The sequence below is a fragment of the Scyliorhinus torazame genome, chromosome 30, assembly GCF_047496885.1.
Source record: "Scyliorhinus torazame isolate Kashiwa2021f chromosome 30, sScyTor2.1, whole genome shotgun sequence".
In the NCBI taxonomy this organism is placed as follows: domain Eukaryota; kingdom Metazoa; phylum Chordata; class Chondrichthyes; order Carcharhiniformes; family Scyliorhinidae; genus Scyliorhinus; species Scyliorhinus torazame.
This window is the reverse complement of record NC_092736.1, coordinates 35,290,289-35,311,159: the sequence shown is the minus strand read 5'-3', so window position 1 is coordinate 35,311,159 and position 20,871 is coordinate 35,290,289. Positions and strand designations below refer to the sequence as shown.

The 20,871-nt window shown below is 51.4% G+C and overlaps 1 protein-coding gene across 1 annotated transcript in view; it reads left to right on the top strand.

Moving 5' to 3' along the window:
- The window catches only part of dhx33 (DEAH (Asp-Glu-Ala-His) box polypeptide 33), a 159,539-nt gene that overhangs the window by 113,150 nt on the left and 25,518 nt on the right, over positions 1-20,871 (top strand). Inside the window, 3 exon segments of the mRNA XM_072492603.1 lie at positions 9,251-9,362; positions 10,697-10,856; positions 11,017-11,105. Coding sequence (XP_072348704.1) covers positions 9,251-9,362; positions 10,697-10,856; positions 11,017-11,105 — 361 coding nt within the window.

Genomic DNA, 20,871 nt, shown 5'->3' with positions numbered 1-20,871 from the left:
CAGAAGGAGGCAAAAGAGGGGGAGGTGTGGCGCTGCTAGTCAAGAGCAGTATTACGGTGGCAGAGAGGATGCTAGATGGGGACTCTTCTTCCGAGGTAGTATGGGCTGAAGTTAGAAACAGGAAAGGAGAGGTCACCCTGTTGGGAGTTTTTTATAGGCCTCCTAATAGTTCTAGGGATGTAGAGGAAAGGATGGCGAAGATGATTCTGGATATGAGCGAAAGTAACAGGGTAGTTATTATGGGAGACTTTAACTTTCCAAATATTGACTGGAAAAGATATAGTTCGAGTACAATAGATGGGTCGTTTTTTGTACAGTGTGTGCAGGAGGGTTTCCTGACACAATATGTTGACAGGCCAACAAGAGGCGAGGCCACGTTGGATTTGGTTTTGGGTAATGAACCAGGCCTGGTGTTGGGTTTGGAGGTAGGAGAGCACTTTGGGGACAGTGACCACAATTCGGTGACGTTTACGTTAATGATGGAAAGGGATAAGTATACACCGCAGGGCAAGAGTTATAGCTGGGGGAAGGGCAATTATGATGCCATTAGACGTGACTTGGGGGGGATAAGGTGGAGAAGTAGGCTGCAAGTGTTGGGCACACTGGATCAGTGGGGCTTGTTCAAGGATCAGCTACTGCGTGTTCTTGATAAGTATGTACCGGTCAGACAGGGAGGAAGGCGTCGAGCGAGGGAACCGTGGTTTACCAAGGAAGTGGAATCTCTTGTTAAGAGGAAGAAGGAGGCCTATGTGAAGATGAGGTGTGAAGTTTCAGTTGGGGCGATGGATAGTTACAAGGTAGCGAGGAAGGATCTAAAGAGAGCTAAGACGAGCAAGGAGGGGACATGAGAAGTATTTGGCAGGAAGGATCAAGGAAAACCCAAAAGCTTTCTATAGCTATGTCAGGAATAAGCGAATGACTAGGGAAAGAGTAGGACCAGTCAAGGACAGGGATGGGAAATTGTGTGTGGAGTCTGAAGAGATAGGCGAGATACTAAATGAATATTTTTTGTCAGTATTCACTCAGGAAAAAGATAATGTTGTGGAGTAGAATGCTGAGCCACTGGCTAATAGAATAGATGGCATTGAGGTACGTAGGGAAGAGGTGTTGGCAATTCTGGACAGGCTGAAAATAGATAAGTCCCCGGGACCTGATGGGATTTATCCTAGGATTCTCTGGGAGGCCAGGGAAGAGATTGCTGGACCTTTGGCTTTGATTTTTATGTCATCATTGGCTACAGGAATAGTGCCAGAGGACTGGAGGATAGCAAATGTGGTCCCTTTGTTCAAAAAGGGGAGCAGAGACAACCCCGGCAACTATAGACCGGTGAGCCAGAAGTGTGGGTGAGTAAATTTGCAGACGATACTAAAGTCGGTGGTGTTGTCGATAGTGTGGAAGGATGTAGCAGGTTACAGAGGGATATAGATAAGCTGCAGAGCTGGGCTGAGAGGTGGCAAATGGAGTTTAATGTAGAGAAGTGTGAGGTGATTCACTTTGGAAGGAATAACAGGAATGCGGAATATTTGGCTAATGGTAAAGTTCTTGAAAGTGTGGATGAGCAGAGGGATCTAGGTGTCCATGTACATAGATCCCTGAAAGTTGCCACCCAGGTTGATAGGGTTGTGAAGAAGGCCTATGGAGTGTTGGCCTTTATTGGTAGAGGGATTGAGTTCCGGAGTCGGGAGGTCATGTTGCAGCTGTACAGAACTCTGGTACGGCCGCATTTGGAGTATTGCGTACACTTCTGGTCACCGCATTATAGGAAGGACGTGGAGGCTTTGGAGCGGGTGCAGAGGAGATTTACCAGGATGGTGCCTGGTATGGAGGGAAAATCTTATGAGGAAAGGCTGATGGACTTGAGGTTGTTTTCGTTGGAGAGAAGAAGGTTAAGAGGCGACTTAATAGAGGCATACAAAATGATCAGGGGGTTGGATAGGGTGGACAGTGAGAGCCCTATGGATGATAATGGCATAGTGTAGGTTAGATGGCTTTTGTTTCGGTGCAACATCGTGGGCCGAAGGGCCTGTACTGCGCTGTATTGTTCTATGTTCTATAGACCAGTGAGGCTTACTTCTGTTGTGGGCAAAATCTTGGAAAGGTTTATAAGAGATAAGATGTATAATCATCTGGAAAGGAATAATTTGATTAAACATAGTCAACACGGTTTTGTGAAGGGTAGGTCGTGCCTCACAAACCTTATTGAGTTCTTTGAGAAGGTGACCAAACAGGCGGATGAGGGTAAAGCAGTTGATGTGGTGTATATGGAGTTCAGTAAAGTGTTTGATAAGGTTCGACATGGTAGGCTACTGCAGAAAATACAGAGGCATGGGATTCAGGGTGATTTAGTAGTTTGGATCAGAAATTGGCTAGCTGGAAGAAGACAAAGGGTGGTGGTTGATGGGAAATGTTCAGACTGGAGTCCAGTTACTAAGATCTGTTTTGGGGCCACTGCTGTTTGTCACTTTTATAAATGACCTGGAGGAGGGTGTAGAAGGATGGGTGAGTAAATTTACAGATGACACTAAAGTCGGTGGAGTTGTGGACAGTGCGGACGGATGTTACATGTTACAGAGGGACATCGATAAGCTGCAGCGCTGGGCTGAGGTGTGGCAAATGGAGTTTAATGCAGAAAAGTGTGATGTGATTCATTTTGGAAGGAATAACAGGAAGACAGAGTACTGGGCTAATGGTAAGATTCTTGGCAGTGTGGATGAGCAGAGAGATCTCGGTGTCCATGTACATAGATCCCTGAAAGTTGCCACCCAGGGTGAGAGGGTTGTTGAGAAGGCGTACGGCGTGTTAGCTTTTATTGGTAGAGGGATTGAGTTTCGGAGCCATGAGGTCTTGTTGCAGCTGTACAAAACTCTGGTGCGGCCGCATTTGGAGTATTGCGTGCAATTCTGGTCGCTGCATTGTAGGAAGGATGTGGAAGCATTGGAAAGGGTGCAGAGGAGATTTACCAGAATGTTGCCTGATATGGAGGGAAGATCTTATGAGGGAAGGCTGAGGGACTTGAGGCTGTTTTCGTTAGAGAAAAGAAGGTTAAGAGGCGACTTAATTGAGCCATACAAGATGATCAGAGGATTGGATAGGGTGGACAGTGAGAGCCTTCTTTCTCGGTTGGTGATGTCTAGCACGAGGGGACATAGCTTTAAATTGAGGGGAGATAAATATAGGACAGATGACAGAGGTAGGTTCTTTACTCGGAGAGTAGTAAGGGCGTGGAATGCCCTGCCTGCAGCAGTAGTGGACTCGCCAATGAAATGAATGAAAATCGCTTCTTGTCACAAGTAGGCTTCAAATGAAGTTACTGTGAAAAGCCCCTAGTCGCCAGATTCCGGCGCCTGTTCGGGAAGGCTGGTTCAGGAATTGAACCGTGCTGCTGGCCTGCCTTGGTCTGCTTTCAAAGCCAGCGATTTAGCACTGTGTTAAACAGCCCTGGTCATTGGATAGACATATGGACGATAAGGGAATAGTGTAGATGGGCTTTAGAGTGGTTTCACAGGTCGGCGCAACATCGAGGGCCGAAGGGCCAGTACTGCCCTGTAATGTTCTATGTTCTACACCATCCCTGCAGCCACGTGTTTATCTGCACTATCCCCCTGTTCCTCATCTCGCTAGCACTTGGCACCGGCAACAAACCAGAGATGACCACATGGTTTGTCCTGGCACTCCGCTTCCATCCTAACTCCCTATATTCCTGTTTTAAATCCCCATCCCTTCTCTTACCTATGTCGTTGGTACCCATGTGTACCATGACTTGTGACTGTTCACCCCCCTCCCCTTAAGGATTCTGAAAACACGGTCCGAGACACCACAGACCCTGGCACCCGGGAGGCAACATACCATCCGTGAGTCTCTTTCGCTGCCACAGAACCGTCTATCTGTCCCTCTAACTATTGACTCCCCAATAACCATTGCTCTCCTGCTCCCCTTCCTTCCCTTCTGAGCCACAGGGACGGACTCAGTGCTGGAGATCCGTTCACCGTGGCTTACCCCTGGTCGGTCGCCCCCCTCAAACGTATCCAAAGCGGGATACTTGTTTCGGCTGCTCCCTGGATCCCCGAACACTGCTCCCTGGATCCCCGAACACTGCTGCCTGGATTCCCGAACACTGCTGCTTGGATCCCCGAACGCTGCTGCCTGGATCCCCGAACACTGCTCCCTGGATCCCCGAACACTGCTGCTTGGATCCCCGAACACTGCTGCCTGGATTCCCGAACACTGCTCCCTGGATCCCCGAACACTGCTCCCTGGATCCCCGAACACTGCTGCCTGGATTCCCGAACACTGCTGCTTGGATCCCCGAACACTGCTGCCTGGATTCCCGAACACTGCTCCCTGGATCCCCGAACACTGCTGCTTGGATCCCCGAACACTGCTGCCTGGATTCCCGAACACTGCTGCCTGGATTCCCGAACACTGCTGCCTGGATTCCCGAACACTGCTGCCTGGATTCCCGAACACTGCTCCCTGGATCCCCGAACACTGCTGCTTGGATCCCCGAACACTGCTGCCTGGATTCCCGAACACTGCTGCCTGGATTCCCGAACACTGCTGCTTGGATCCCCGAACACTGCTGCCTGGATCCCCGAACACTGCTGCCTGGATTCCCGAACACTGCTGCCTGGATTCCCGAACACTGCTGCCTGGATTCCCGAACACTGCTGCCTGGATTCCCGAACACTGCTGCCTGGATTCCCGAACACTGCTGCCTGGATCCCCGAACACTGCTGCCTGGATCCCCGAACACTGCTCCCTGGATCCCCGAACACTGCTCCCTGGATCCCCGAACACTGCTCCCTGGATCCCCGAACACTGCTGCTTGGATCCCCGAACACTGCTCCCTGGATCCCCGAACACTGCTCCCTGGATCCCCGAACACTGCTCCCTGGATCCCCGAACACTGCTCCCTGGATCCCCGAACACTGCTCCCTGGATCCCCGAACACTGCTGCCTGGATTCCCGAACACTGCTCCCTGGATCCCCGAACACTGCTGCTTGGATCCCCGAACACTGCTCCCTGGATCCCCGAACACTGCTGCTTGGATTCCCGAACACTGCTGCTTGGATTCCCGAACACTGCTCCCTGGATTCCCGAACACTGCTGCCTGGATTCCCGAACACTGCTGCCTGGATTCCCGAACACTGCTCCCTGGATCCCCGAACACTGCTGCTTGGATCCCCGAACACTGCTGCTTGGATCCCCGAACACTGCTGCTTGGATCCCCGAACACTGCTGCTTGGATCCCCGAACACTGCTGCTTGGATCCCCGAACACTGCTGCTTGGATCCCCGAACACTGCTGCTTGGATCCCCGAACACTGCTGCTTGGATCCCCGAACACTGCTGCTTGGATCCCCGAACACTGCTGCTTGGATCCCCGAACACTGCTGCTTGGATCCCCGAACACTGCTGCTTGGATCCCCGAACACTGCTGCTTGGATCCCCGAACACTGCTGCTTGGATCCCCGAACACTGCTGCTTGGATCCCCGAACACTGCTGCTTGGATCCCCGAACACTGCTGCCTGGATCCCCGAACACTGCTGCCTGGATCCCCGAACACTGCTCCCTGGATCCCCGAACACTGCTGCCTGGATCCCCGAACACTGCTGCCTGGATCCCCGAACACTGCTGCCTGGATCCCCGAACACTGCTGCCTGGATTCCCGAACACTGCTGCCTGGATCCCCGAACACTGCTGCCTGGATCCCCGAACACTGCTGCCTGGATCCCCGAACACTGCTGCCTGGATCCCCGAACACTGCTGCCTGGATCCCCGAACACTGCTGCCTGGATCCCCGAACACTGCTGCCTGGATCCCCGAACACTGCTGCCTGGATCCCCGAACACTGCTGCCTGGATCCCCGAACACTGCTGCCTGGATCCCCGAACACTGCTGCCTGGATCCCCGAACACTGCTGCTTGGATCCCCGAACACTGCTGCTTGGATCCCCGAACACTGCTGCTTGGATCCCCGAACACTGCTGCTTGGATCCCCGAACACTGCTGCTTGGATCCCCGAACACTGCTGCTTGGATCCCCGAACACTGCTGCTTGGATCCCCGAACACTGCTGCTTGGATCCCCGAACACTGCTGCTTGGATCCCCGAACACTGCTGCTTGGATCCCCGAACACTGCTGCCTGGATCCCCGAACACTGCTGCCTGGATCCCCGAACACTGCTCCCTGGATCCCCGAACACTGCTGCCTGGATCCCCGAACACTGCTGCCTGGATCCCCGAACACTGCTGCCTGGATCCCCGAACACTGCTGCCTGGATTCCCGAACACTGCTGCCTGGATCCCCGAACACTGCTGCCTGGATCCCCGAACACTGCTGCCTGGATCCCCGAACACTGCTGCCTGGATCCCCGAACACTGCTGCCTGGATCCCCGAACACTGCTGCCTGGATCCCCGAACACTGCTGCCTGGATCCCCGAACACTGCTGCCTGGATCCCCGAACACTGCTGCCTGGATCCCCGAACACTGCTGCCTGGATCCCCGAACACTGCTGCCTGGATCCCCGAACACTGCTGCCTGGATCCCCGAACACTGCTGCCTGGATCCCCGAACACTGCTCCCTGGATCCCCGAACACTGCTCCCTGGATCCCCGAACACTGCTCCCTGCATCCCCGAACACTGCTCCCTGCATCCCCGAACACTGCTCCCTGCATCCCCGAACACTGCTCCCTGCATCCCCGAACACTGCTCCCTGCATCCCCGAACACTGCTCCCTGCATCCCCGAACACTGCTCCCTGCATCCCCGAACACTGCTCCCTGCATCCCCGAACACTGCTCCCTGCATCCCCGAACACTGCTCCCTGCATCCCCGAACACTGCTCCCTGCATCCCCGAACACTGCTCCCTGCATCCCCGAACACTGCTCCCTGCATCCCCGAACACTGCTCCCTGCATCCCCGAACACTGCTCCCTGCATCCCCGAACACTGCTCCCTGCATCCCCGAACACTGCTCCCTGCATCCCCGAACACTGCTCCCTGCATCCCCGAACACTGCTCCCTGCATCCCCGAACACTGCTCCCTGCATCCCCGAACACTGCTCCCTGCATCCCCGAACACTGCTCCCTGCATCCCCGAACACTGCTCCCTGCATCCCCGAACACTGCTCCCTGCATCCCCGAACACTGCTCCCTGCATCCCCGAACACTGCTCCCTGCATCCCCGAACACTGCTCCCTGCATCCCCGAACACTGCTCCCTGCATCCCCGAACACTGCTCCCTGCATCCCCGAACACTGCTCCCTGCATCCCCGAACACTGCTCCCTGCATCCCCGAACACTGCTCCCTGCATCCCCGAACACTGCTCCCTGCATCCCCGAACACTGCTCCCTGCATCCCCGAACACTGCTCCCTGCATCCCCGAACACTGCTCCCTGCATCCCCGAACACTGCTCCCTGCATCCCCGAACACTGCTCCCTGCATCCCCGAACACTGCTCCCTGCATCCCCGAACACTGCTCCCTGCATCCCCGAACACTGCTCCCTGCATCCCCGAACACTGCTCCCTGCATCCCCGAACACTGCTCCCTGCATCCCCGAACACTGCTCCCTGCATCCCCGAACACTGCTCCCTGCATCCCCGAACACTGCTCCCTGCATCCCCGAACACTGCTCCCTGCATCCCCGAACACTGCTCCCTGCATCCCCGAACACTGCTCCCTGCATCCCCGAACACTGCTCCCTGCATCCCCGAACACTGCTCCCTGCATCCCCGAACACTGCTCCCTGCATCCCCGAACACTGCTCCCTGCATCCCCGAACACTGCTCCCTGCATCCCCGAACACTGCTCCCTGCATCCCCGAACACTGCTCCCTGCATCCCCGAACACTGCTCCCTGCATCCCCGAACACTGCTCCCTGCATCCCCGAACACTGCTCCCTGCATCCCCGAACACTGCTCCCTGCATCCCCGAACACTGCTCCCTGCATCCCCGAACACTGCTCCCTGCATCCCCGAACACTGCTCCCTGCATCCCCGAACACTGCTCCCTGCATCCCCGAACACTGCTCCCTGCATCCCCGAACACTGCTCCCTGCATCCCCGAACACTGCTCCCTGCATCCCCGAACACTGCTCCCTGCATCCCCGAACACTGCTCCCTGCATCCCCGAACACTGCTCCCTGCATCCCCGAACACTGCTCCCTGCATCCCCGAACACTGCTCCCTGCATTCCTGACTGCTCCTGGGGCTCCTGTGAAGGTAAGTTCCCGAAAGACATTTCTGTCCATTTGACCATCCCGCCTGTCTTCCTGTAACCCAAGACTCTCGGCCTCACTGTTAACCATCCTGCCAGTCGCCCCCCCCCCCCCCCCCCCAAAACCACCACAACCACATAGACATCTATATCATTTATATAAACGATCAACAATAGGGGACCCACCACTGGTCACTGATATAAAGAACAATTCAACGCAGGAATAGGTCCTTCGGCCCTCCAAGCCTGTAACGGTCATGATACCACCCTTGGCCTGGCCATCCACTTTATCCGTGTCCCTCATAATTTTGTAGACCTCTATCAGGTCACCCCTCAACCTCCATCTTTCTAATGAAAACAGTCCCGAATCCATTCAGCCTCTCCACATTGCTAACACCCTCCAGACCAGACAACATCCTGGTAAACCTCTGCACCCTCTCCAAAGCCTCCACATCCTTCTCGTAGTGTGGCCCATTCTGGTCCTCCGATGACACCAGAGCCACAGAGCTTGACTCTTAACGACTACAGAAAATAACCACATGGGTCGCAGTGGTTCAAGATGGAGGCTCACCACCACTAGGCGATTAGTGATGGGGGAATAAATGCTGACCTCAATGTGACACTTGAACAAATACAAAAACAATTCTGGCTGTGCAGTTGGACAGCAACGTGAAACACTGACTGTGAAAGTTCACATTTCCAGCCTTGGGTCACTGGCTGTTTGGAGTCTGCACGTTTTCCCCGTGTCCGCGTGGGGTTCCTGCGGGTGCTCCAGTTTCTTCCCACAGTCCAGGAATGTGCAGGTTAGGTGGGGTTACAGGGGATCGGGCGGGGACATGGGCCTGGGGGGATGTTCTTTCGGAGGGTTGGTGCAAACTCGATGGGCCGAATGACCTCCTGCACTGTAGGGATTCCATGAAATGAATCTTGTCCTTTTTGAGGAGCTTTAGTAAAAATTGAGAAGCAGAGAATGAGATTGAAAAGAAGGACTATGCAGTGCCTGGTGGTGATGTGGTCTATCTCCTGCAGGACTGTCGCAAGGTGATTCTTTCCACCAACATTGCAGAAACATCTGTCACAATTCCTGGCATCAAGTACGTCGTGGATACAGGAATGGTGAAAGCCAAACGCTACACTCCTGGTAGGTGATATCTATGTCTGCCTCTCCTCACTCCCTCACTGCTGTCCACCCTCAGTTCCCCATTGCCCTATTCCCCTAGCTCCCCGCCACTTATCTTCACCGTGCTTCTGTCCCTATTCTATGGGACATAGGCAGCTTAAGTGGCAAAACAGTGGCTGTTGGCACATTAACTGACTCAATACACCATTTACAGCTAAGCCGTCAGCTGCTTAGACCGCTGTAGAATTCCCAACTATATTCCTTCCCTCTGTCTCTCTTCCCCTCAGAACCTCCTTAACCCTACTTCTTTGACCAGACTATTACTATTTTGGTGGCTTGGTAACACATTTTGTCTGATGAAGCTGCGCTTGAGCATTTATGTTATGGGGCAGGATGGAGGAAGATCGGAGCAGGAGGCTTTGTCATTTTGAGTTTGTTTCCCCATTCGAATGATCATAGCTGACCTGCTATCGACACAATATGACTGCTTTTCCCCCATATTCTTCAATACAAACAAATAAAGAACAGATCCTTCGGCCTCCAAGCCCGTGCCGATCATGATGCCGAAACTAAAACCTTCTGCACTTCCGGCTCTGTATTCCTCTATTCCCATCTTCATCATCTGTTTGTCAAGAGGCCTTTTAAACGCCGCTATCGTATCTGCTTCCACCACCTCCCCTGGCAGCAAGTTTCAGACACTCATCTTTATCAATCTCTGATGCGGAATCAATTATCAATTGTTATTTGTGAAAGTGAGTTCTAAACTTAGCACTCTTTGCAGAATTGTTTGCCAATTTCACTTCGGAAAGATCTGCCGCAGATTTCCAAGACTTTGCCCCTTGGTCCGATGTCCTTAACCAGCAAAAATAGCTTTTCTCTATCCATCTTGAAAGCTTTAATGAAATCACTCCTTCACTGTTTAAATTCCTGGGCATACAACCCGAGTTTATGTTCAATCTCCTTGTAATCTAAGCCTTGCATTTCAGGTGTAATTCCTTTTTTGAAATAAATTTAGAGTATCCAATTATTTTTTTTCCAAAATTAAGGGGCAATTTTAGCATGACCGACCCACCTACCCTGCACATCTTTGGGTTGTGGGGGTGAGACCCACGCAGCCACGGGGAGAATGTGCAAACTCCACACGGACAGTGACCTGGGGCCAGGATCGAACCTGGGTCCTGGGTGCTGTGATGCAGCAGTGCTAACCACTGCGCCACCATGCCGCTCTCCAGGTATAATTCCTGTAGAGTTCATCACCTTCCCTGTGTTGGTGCAGATGAAGAATTTATTCTGAAATAGGCTGACCTACCTGATTGAAATAAAGTGGAGCTGTTGTAACTGTTGGTGTGTTGTAGAGAGTGGATTGGAGGTCCTTGCCGTACAGCATGTTTCAAAAGCTCAGGCGTGGCAGCGAGCAGGGCGAGCAGGACGGGAGCAGGCAGGAATCTGTTACCGACTCTACACTGAGGGAGAATTTGAGAAGTTCCTCAACATGACGGTCCCAGAGATACAAAGGTGATTTTACTCTGCACATCTCTCTGATAGAAACTGTTTGGGTTAATGTTGCTGATGGTTGAATCAAAGTTTCCCTTTACTCTGACCAGTTGTAATGCAGCTTCATTTGATGCTGACCCTCAGCCAGTTCTGTAACCTTTCCTCGTCTTGCTCTGTGCAGGTGTAATCTTGCGAGCGTGATGCTTCATCTCCTGGCACTTCGCATTCCTGACATCCTCAACTTTGACTTTATATCGAAACCGTCACCAGGTAAGGGATTAGATGGTTCTGTCACATCGTTAGACTTGGTTTTCCAGCCCTTACACGTGGTGTTTTCATGGCCTGAAAGTGATCTGACCTGTGAGTATTCTCATTCCTTGGAAATGTAACCACCAGAAAAACTAATACAAAAACACAAGATTCTGCTGATATTGCAACTGGAAATGTTCAATACTGAGAGAGAAACAATTAATGTTTCAGTTCAATATTTCATCAGAACAAGGTCAGCACCAGCGGGGTCAGCGCCGCCGGGGTCAGCACCAGCGGGGTCAGCACCGCCGGGGTCAGCACCAGCGGGGTCAGCACCGCCGGGGTCAGCGCCGCCGGGGTCAGCACCGCCGGGGTCAGCACCAGCGGGGTCAGCACCGCCGGGGTCAGCGCCGCCGGGGTCAGCACCGCCGGGGTCAGCACCAGCGGGGTCAGCACCGCCGGGGTCAGCGCCGCCGGGGTCAGCGCCGCCGGGGTCAGCGCCGCCGGGGTCAGCACCAGTGGGGTCAGCACCAGTGGGGTCAGCACCAGTGGGGTCAGCACCAGCGGGGTCAGCACCAGCGGGGTCAGCGCCGCCGGGGTCAGCGCCGCCGGGGTCAGCGCCGCCGGGGTCAGCGCCGCCGGGGTCAGCGCCGCCGGGGTCAGCGCCGCCGGGGTCAGCGCCGCCGGGGTCAGCGCCAGCGGGGTCAGCACCAGCGGGGTCAGCACCAGCGGGGTCAGCACCGCCGGGGTCAGCGCCGCCTTGGGTCAGCGCCGCCTTGGGTCAGCGCCGCCTTGGGTCAGCGCCGCCTTGAGTCAGCGCCGCCTTGGGTCAGCGCCGCCTTGGGTCAGCGCCGCCTTGAGTCAGCGCCGCCTTGAGTCAGCGCCGCCTTGAGTCAGCGCCGCCTTGGGTGAGCGCCGCCAGGGTCAGCGGCGGCCGGGTCAGCGCCACCAAGGTCTGTATTGTTGTCTAATGTCTGCCATATCTCCTCTCTAGTCGTATGCTACAACTAAACACAACGTCCCTTCATAAAACCAGCAAAGAGAAGGAGGCCATTCGGCCCATTGAGTCTGCATCAACCCGCCAAAAAAAGCACTCTACCTCAGCCAATCACTGTAGCCCCACCTAACCTGCACAGCTTTGGACTGTGGGAGGAAACCGGAGCGCCCGGAGGAAACCCACGCAGACACGGGGAGAACGTGCAGACTCCGCACAGACAGTGACCCAAGACGGGAATGAAACCCGGGTCCTTGGCGCTGTGAGGCAGCTGTGCTCACCACTGTGCTGCCCTGAAACTGTGAACTCTGATACCCTGATTCACTCCTCAGTCGCTCCCATCGCACCATCTCTTTCCTGTGGCACCTTTTGATGCACAGGAGATGCACAACACATGCCCTTCTCACTGTCTGAGCCCCAAAGCCTGCTGCCAGGTGTAGCATTGAGTTCCTTCCAGCTTGCTGGTATATTCGCTGCTCACAATGCTGCCCCTTCTACACTGGGGAGACCAAACACGTGGGCTTCAGTAGGGTGCTCTTTGTAAGAGCTGGTGCAGACTCGATGGGCGGAATGGTCTCCTGCACTGTAAATTCTATGATTATGATTCAAACACAGACTGGGTGTGCACTTTGCGGGATTGCACAGTAATGATCCTCCGCTTTCGCTTGCTTCTCGTTTTAATTCTCCACTTTGACCTTCCTATAATATGCTAATGAAACTGAATGAGCGGTGGCACCTCTGCATTGGGATACTTTACGGCTTTATAGATTCAATGTTACATTATAGAATCATGGAATGAATTAAACAATTTCCGAATCGTGACTCCTGTTTTTTTTCTGCAGCAGGTTCTGATAATGAATCTCCTCTTTTCTTGACCCAGCGTTTGTTTGTCTCCTTGTCTCCTTGCATCATCTTTCCTTTTCTAAATTAATCTCTTCTGCCTTCCACCCCATCACAGACTTCCCTTTTGTTCTTTTCCTCCCCTTCCTAGAGCAGCATGGTAGCATAAGTGGCTTCACAGCACAACTCCACCAATCTTCGTATCGTCTGCAAATTTACTGACCCACCCTTCAACTCCCTCATCCAAGTCATTAATGAAAATCACAAACAGCAGAGGACCCAGAACTGATCCCTGTGGTACGCCACTGGTAACTGGGATCCAGGCTGAATATTTGCCATCCACCACCACTCTCTGACTTCTATCGGTTAGCCAGTTAGTTATCCAACTGGCCAAATTTCCCACTATCCCATGCCTCCTTACTTTCTGCATAAGCCTACCATGGGGAACTTTATCAAATCCCTTACTAAATCCATGTACACTACATCCACTGCTTTACCTTCATCCACATGCTTGGTCACCTCCTCAAAGAATTCAATAAGATTTGTAAGGCAAGACCTACCCCTCACAAATCCGTGCTGACTATCCCTAATCAAGCAGTGTCTTTCCAGATGCTCAGAAATCCTATCCTTCAGTACCCTTTCCATTACTTTGCCTACCACCGAAGTAAGACTAACTGGCCTGTAATTCCCAGGGTTATCCCTAGTTCCTTTTTTGAACAGGGGCACGACATTCGCCACACTCCAATCCCCTGGTACCACCCCTGTTGACAGTGAGGACGAAAAGATCATTGCCAATGGCTCTGCAATTTCATCTCTTGCTTCCCATAGAATCCTTGGATATATCCCGTCAGGCCCGGGGGACTTGTCTATCCTCAAGTTTTTCAAAATGCCCAACACATCTTCCTTCCTGACAAGTATTTCCTCGAGCTTACCAATCTGTTTCACACTGTCCTCTCCAACAATATCGCCCCTCTCATTTGTAAATACAGAAGAAAAATACTCATTCAAGACCTCTCCTATCTCTTCAGACTCAATACACAATCTCCCGCTACTGTCCTTGATCGGACCTACCCTCGCTCTAGTCATTCTCATATTTCTCACATATGTGTAAAAGGCCTTGGGGTTTTCCTTGATCCTACCCGCCAAAGATTGTTCATGCCCTCTCTTAGCTCTCCTAATCCCTTTCTTCAGTTCCCTCCTGGCTATCTTGTATCCCTCCAATGCCCTGTCTGAACCTTGTTTCCTCAGCCTTACATAAGTCACCTTTTTCCTCTTAACAAGACATCCAACCTCTCTTGTCAACCATGGTTCCCTCACTCGACCATCTCTTCCCTGCCTGACAGGGACATACATATCAAGGACACGTAGCACCTGTTCCTTGAACAAGTTCCACATTTCACTTGTGTCCTTCCCTGCCAGCCTATGTTCCCAACTTATGCACTTCAATTCTTGTCTGACAACATCGTATTTACCCTTCCCCCAATTGTAAACCTTGCCCTGTTGCACGTACCTATCCCTCTCCATTACTAAAGTGAAAGTCACAGAATTGTGGTCACTATCTCCGAAATGCTCCCCCACTAACAAATCTATCACTTGCCCTGGTTCATTACCCAGTACTAAATCCAATATTGCCCCTCCTCTGGTCGGACAATCTACATACTGTGTTAGAAAAGCATCCTGGACACACTGCACAAACACCACCCCATCCAAACTATTTGATCTAAGGAGTTTCCACTCAATATTTGGGAAGTTAAAGTCGCCCATGACTACTACCCTATGACTTCTGCACCTTTCCAAAATCTGTTTCCCAATCTGTTCCTCCACATCTCTGTTACTATTGGGGGGCCTATAGAAAACTTCTAACAAGGTGACTGCTCCTTTCCTATTTCTGACTTCAACCCATACTACCTCAATAGGGTGATACTCCTCGAACTGCCTTTCTGCAGCTGTTATACTATCTCTAATTAATAATGCCACCCCCCACCTCTTTTACCACCCTCCCTAATCTTATTGAAACATCTATAACCAGGGACCTCCAACAACCATTTCTGCCCCTCTTCTATCCAAGTTTCCGTGATGGCCACCACATCGTAGTCCCAAGTACCGATCCATGCCTTAAGTTCACCCACCTTATTCCTGATGCTTCTTGCGTTGAAGTATACACACTTCAACCCATCTCCGTGCCTGCAAATACTTTCCTTTGTCAGTGTTCCCTTCCCCACTGCCTCATTACATGCTTTGGCGTCCTGAATATCGGCTACCTTAGTTGCTGGACTACAAATCCGGTTCCCATTCCCCTGCCAAATTAGTTTAAACCCTCCCGAAGAGTACTAGAAAACCTCCCTCCCAGGATATTGGTGCCCCTCTGGTTCAGATGCAACCCGTCCTGCTTGTACAGGTCCCACCTTCCCCAGAATGCGCTCCAATTATCCAAATACCTGAAGCCCTCCCTCCGACACCATTCCTGCAGCTCTCCCTATTCCTAGCCTCGCTATCACGTGGCACCGGCAACAAACCAGAGATGACAACTCTGTCTGTCCTGGCTTTTAACTTCCAGCCTAACTCCCTAAACTTGTTTATTACCTCCAGACCCCTTTTCCTACCTACGTCGTTGGTACCAATGTGCACCACGACTTCTGGCTGCTCCCCCCTCCCCCTTAAGGATCCTGAAGACACGATCCGAGACATCCCTGGCACCCGGGAGGCAACATACCTTCCGGGAGTCTCGCTCGCGACCACAGAATCTCCTATCTATTCCCCTAACCATTGAATCTCCTACAACTATTGCTTTTCTATTCTCCCCCCTTCCCTTCTGAGCCCCAGAGCCAGACTCAGTGCCAGAGACCTGGCCGCTAGGGCCTTCCCCCGGTAGGTCATCCCCCCCCCCAACAGCATCCAAAACGGTATACTTGTTTTGAAGGGGAACGGCCACGAGGGATCCCTGCACTTTCTGCCTGTTTGTTTTTTTCCCCCTGACTGTAACCCAGCTATTCTTGTCCTGTACCTTGGGTGTGGTTACCTCCTTGTAACTCTTCTCAATCACCCCCTCTGCCTCCCGGATGATCCGAAGTTCATCCAGCTTCAGCTCCAGTTCCCTAACACGGTCTTTGAGGAGCTGAAGTTGGGTGCACTTACCGCAGGTATAGTCAGTGGGGACACCGGTGGTATCCCTCACCACCCACATCCTACAGGAGGAGCATGTAACTGGCCTAGCCTCCATCCCCTCTTCCCTTACAGAAAATAGCTGCTGTGTGGACTAACTCCGCCCTCCGACTCTGCTCCCAGTCAGCTACACTTCCTGTAAACTCCTGGCTCTCTTAGCACTCTTTGCGGAAATGTCGGAAACAAAATGAAAGGAGCACCTTACTCCCTCCTCACCTAACTCCCTCGGTCACCAAACTCTCACTATCGCACTCAAATGCACCAAATTCAGCACTCCCTCGGTCACCAAACTCTCACTATCGCACTCAAATGCACCAAATTCAGCACTCAGTGCAAACAAAGTCTGCACTGTAGGGGATCACTTTTATACTGTGAATCTAGCCTCTGAAAACCTGGCCTAATCCAATTAACTAATTAACAAGCTCCAGCTGCAAGTGCCTACAAGTAGAATCCGGTTTAAAGCTCATTGAAAATTCACCTTCTTCTAAACCAAACAGCAACTTTTAAGTTAATTAACTAAATAAAAGAAAGACTAAACTTGAGATAAAAATGAATCCTTATACTCCCTCGGTCACCAAACTCTCTCTATCGCACTCAAATGCACCAAATTCAGCACTCAGTGAGGATCCAAAGATTTCTGTCAAGGCCTCAGCAATTTCCTCTCCAGCCTCCTTCAGTATTCTGGGGTAGATCCCATCAGGCCCTGGGGACTTATCTACCTTAATATTTTTCAAGGCGCCCAAAACCTCGTCTTTTTGGATCTCAATGTGACCCAGGCTATCTACACGCCCTTCTCCAGACTCAACATCTACCAATTCCTTCTCTTTGGTGAATACTGATGCAAAGTATTCATTTAGTACCTCGCCCATTTCCTCTAGCTCCACACATAGATTCCCTTGCCTATCCTTTAGTGGGCCAACCCTTTCCCTGGCTACCCTCTTGCTTTTTATGTACGTGTAAAAAGCTGTGGGATTTTCCTTAACCCTATTTGCCAATGATGTGGAGATGCCGGCGTTGGACTGGGGTGAGCACAGTACGAAGTCTTACAACACCAGGTTAAAGTCCAACAGGTTTGTTTCGATGTCACTAGCTTTCGGAGCGCTGCTCCTTCCTCAGGTGAATGAAGAGGTCTGTTCCAGAAACACATATATAGACAAATTCAAAGATGCCAAACAATGCTTGGAATGCGAGCATTAGCAGGTGATTAAATCTTTACAGATCCAGAGATGGGGTAACCCCAGGTTAAAGAGGTGTGAATTGTCTCAAGCCAGGACAGTTGGTAGGATTTCGCAGGCCAGATGGTGGGGGATGAATGTAATGCGACATGAATCCCAGGTCCCGGTTGAGGCCTGGATCTGTAAAGATTTAATCACCTGCTAATGCTCGCATTCCAAGCATTGTTTGGCATCTTTGAATTTGTCTATATATGTGTTTCTGGAACAGACCTCTTCATTCACCTGAGGAAGGAGCAGCGCTCCGAAAGCTAGTGACATCGAAACAAACCTGTTGGACTTTAACCTGGTGTTGTAAGACTTCGTACTATTTGCCAATGACTAGAGAATTGTTTTTTTTTGAAAACTCCATCTGGTTCACTGATGTCCTTCAGGGGAGAAAAGGTGCCGTCGTTGCCCAGTCTGTACAGGGGATCCCCTGTGGTCGTTCCCCTTAGTAACAAGTATACCGCTTTGGATACTGTTTGGGGGGGGGGGGGAACTTACCAGGGGTAAGCCAAGGGGTACAGGTCTCTGGCACAGAGTCTGACCCTGTTACTCAGAAGGGAAGGGGGGAGAGGAGGAGAGCATTAGTCATTGGGGACTCCATAGTTAGGGGGCCAGATAGGAGATTCTGTGGGAACGAGAGAGACTCGCGGTTGGTGTGTTGCCTCCCAGGTGCCAGGGTCCGTGATGTCTCGGATCATGTTTTTGGGATCCTTAAGGGGGAGGGGGGAGCAGCACCAACGACATAGGTAGGGCTAGGGATGTAAGGCAGGAATTCGGGGAGCTAGGGTGGAAACTTAGATCTAGGACAAAGAGTTATTATCTCTGGGTTGTTACCCATGCCATGTGCTAGCGACATGAGGAATAGGGAGAGAGAGGAGTTGAACACGTGGCTACAGGGATGGTGCAGGAGGGAGGGTTTCAGATTTCTGGATAATTGGGGCTCATTCTGGGGTCGGTGGGACCTCTACAAACGGGATGGTCTACACCTGGACCAGAGGGGTACCAATATCCTGGGGGGGAAATTTGCTAATGCTCTTCGGGAGGGATTAAACTAGTTCAGCAGGGGCTTGGGAACCTGAATTGTAGCTCCAGTATACAGGAGGTTGAGAGTAGTGAGGTCATGAGTAATGTTTCAAAGTTGCAGGAGTGTACCGGCAGGCAGGAAGGTGGTTTAAAGTGTGTCTTCAATGCCAGGAGCATCCAGAATAAGGTGGGTGAACCTGGGACTTCGATTTTGTGGCCATTTCGGAGACATGGATAGAGCAGGGACAGGAATGGTTGTTGCAGGTGCCGGGGTTTAGATATTTCAGTAAACTCAGGGAAGGTGGTAAAAGAGGGGGAGGGGTGGCATTGTTAGTCAAGGACAGTATTACGGTGGCAGAAAGGACGTTTGATGAGGACTCGTCTACTGAGGTAGTATAGGCTGAGGTTAGAAACAGGAAAGGAGAGGTCACCCTGTTCGGGGTTTTCTATAGGCCTCTGAAAAGTTCCAGAGATGTAGAGGAAAGGATTGCAAAGATGATTCTGGATAGGAGCGAAAGCAACAGGGTAGTTGTTGTGGGGGACTTTAATTTTCCAAATATTGACTGGAAAAGCTATAGTTCGAGTACTTTAGATGGGTCTGTTTTTGTCCAATGTGTGCAGGAGGGTTTCCTGACACAGTATGTAACAAAGAACAAAGAAATGTACAGCACAGGAACCGGCCCTCCAAGCCCGTGCCGACCATACTGCCCGACTAAACTACAATCTTCTACACTTCCTGGGTCCGTATCCTTCTATTCCCATCCTATTCATATATTTGTCAAGATGCCCCTTAAATGTCCCTATCGTCCCTGCTTCCACTACCTCCTCCGGTAGTGAGTTCCAGGCACCCACTACCCTCTGCGTAAAAAACCTGCCTCGTACATCTACTCTAAACCTTGCCCCTCTCACCTTAAACCTATGCCCCCTAGTAATTGACCCCTCTACCCTGGGGAAAAGCCTCTGACTATCCACTCTGTCTATGCCCCTCATAATTTTGTATACCTCTATCAGGTCGCCCCTCAACCTCCTTCGTTCCAGTGAGAACAAACCGAGTTTATTCAATCGCTCCTCATAGCTTATGCCCTCCATACCAGGCAACATTCTGGTAAATCTCTTCTGCACCCTCTCTAAAGCCTCCACATCCTTCTGGTAGTGTGGCGACCAGAATTGAACACTATACTCCAAGTGTGGCCTAACTAAGGTTCTATACAGCTGCAACATGACTTGCCAATTCTTATACTCAATGCCCCGGCCAATGAAGGCAAGCATGCCGTATGCCTTCTTGACTACCTTCTCCACCTGTGTTGCCCCTTTCAATGACCTGTGGACCTGTACTCCTAGATCTCTTTGACTTTCAATACTCTTGAGGGTTCTACCATTCACTGTATATTCCCTACCTGCATTAGCCCTTCCAAAATGCTTTACCTCACATTTGTCCGGATTAAACTCCATCTGCCATCTCTCCGCCCAAGTCTCCAGGCAATCTAAATCCTGCTGTATCCTCAGACAGTCCTCATCGCTATCCGCAATTCCACCAACCTTTGTGTCGTCTGCAAACTTACTAATCAGACCAGTTACATTTTCCTCCAAATCATTTATATATACTACAAAGAGCAAAGGTCCCAGCACTGATCCCTGTGGAACACCACTGGTCACAGCCCTCCAATTAGAAAAGCATCCCTCCATTGCTACCCTCTGCCTTCTATGGCCTAGCCAGTTCTGTATCCACCTTGCCAGTTCACCCCTGATTCCGTGTGACTTCACCTTTTGTACTAGTCTACCATGAGGGACCTTGTCAAAGGCCTTACTGAAGTCCATATAGACAACATCTACTGCCCTACCTGCATCAATCATCTTAGTGACCTCCTCGAAAAACTCTATCAAGTTAGTGAGACACGACCTCCCCTTCACAAAACCGTGCTGCCTCTCACTAATACGTCCATTTGCTTCCAAATGGGAGTAGATCCTGTCTCGAAGAATTCTCTCCAGTAATTTCCCTACCACTGAAGTAAGGCTCACCGGCCTGTAGTTCCCGGGATTATCCTTGCTACCCTTCTTAAACAGAGGAACAACATTGGCTATTCTCCAGTCCTCCGGGACATCCCCTGAAGACAGCGAGGATCCAAAGATTTCTGTCAAGGCCTCAGCAATTTCCTCTCCAGCCTCCATCAGGCCCTGGGGACTTATCTACCTTAATATTTTTTAAGACACCCAACACCTCGTCTTTTTGGATCTCAATGTGACCCAGGCTATCTACACACCCTTCTCCAGACTCAACATCTACCAATTCCTTCTCTTTGGTGAATACTGATGCAAAGTATTCATTTAGTACCTCGCCCATTTCCTCTGGCTCCACACATAGATTCCCTTGCCTGTCCTTCAGTGGGCCAACCCTTTCCCTGGCTACCCTCTTGCTTTTTATGTACGTTTTTTTTTTTTTTTTCCCCTTGTTGCAGATTCATAAGTGTTTTAATAAGTTTTGCAAACATAAGTGAAAATTTAGAAGCCAACTGTAATAAAAGTCCATCATTAAATATATTGTGCTAGG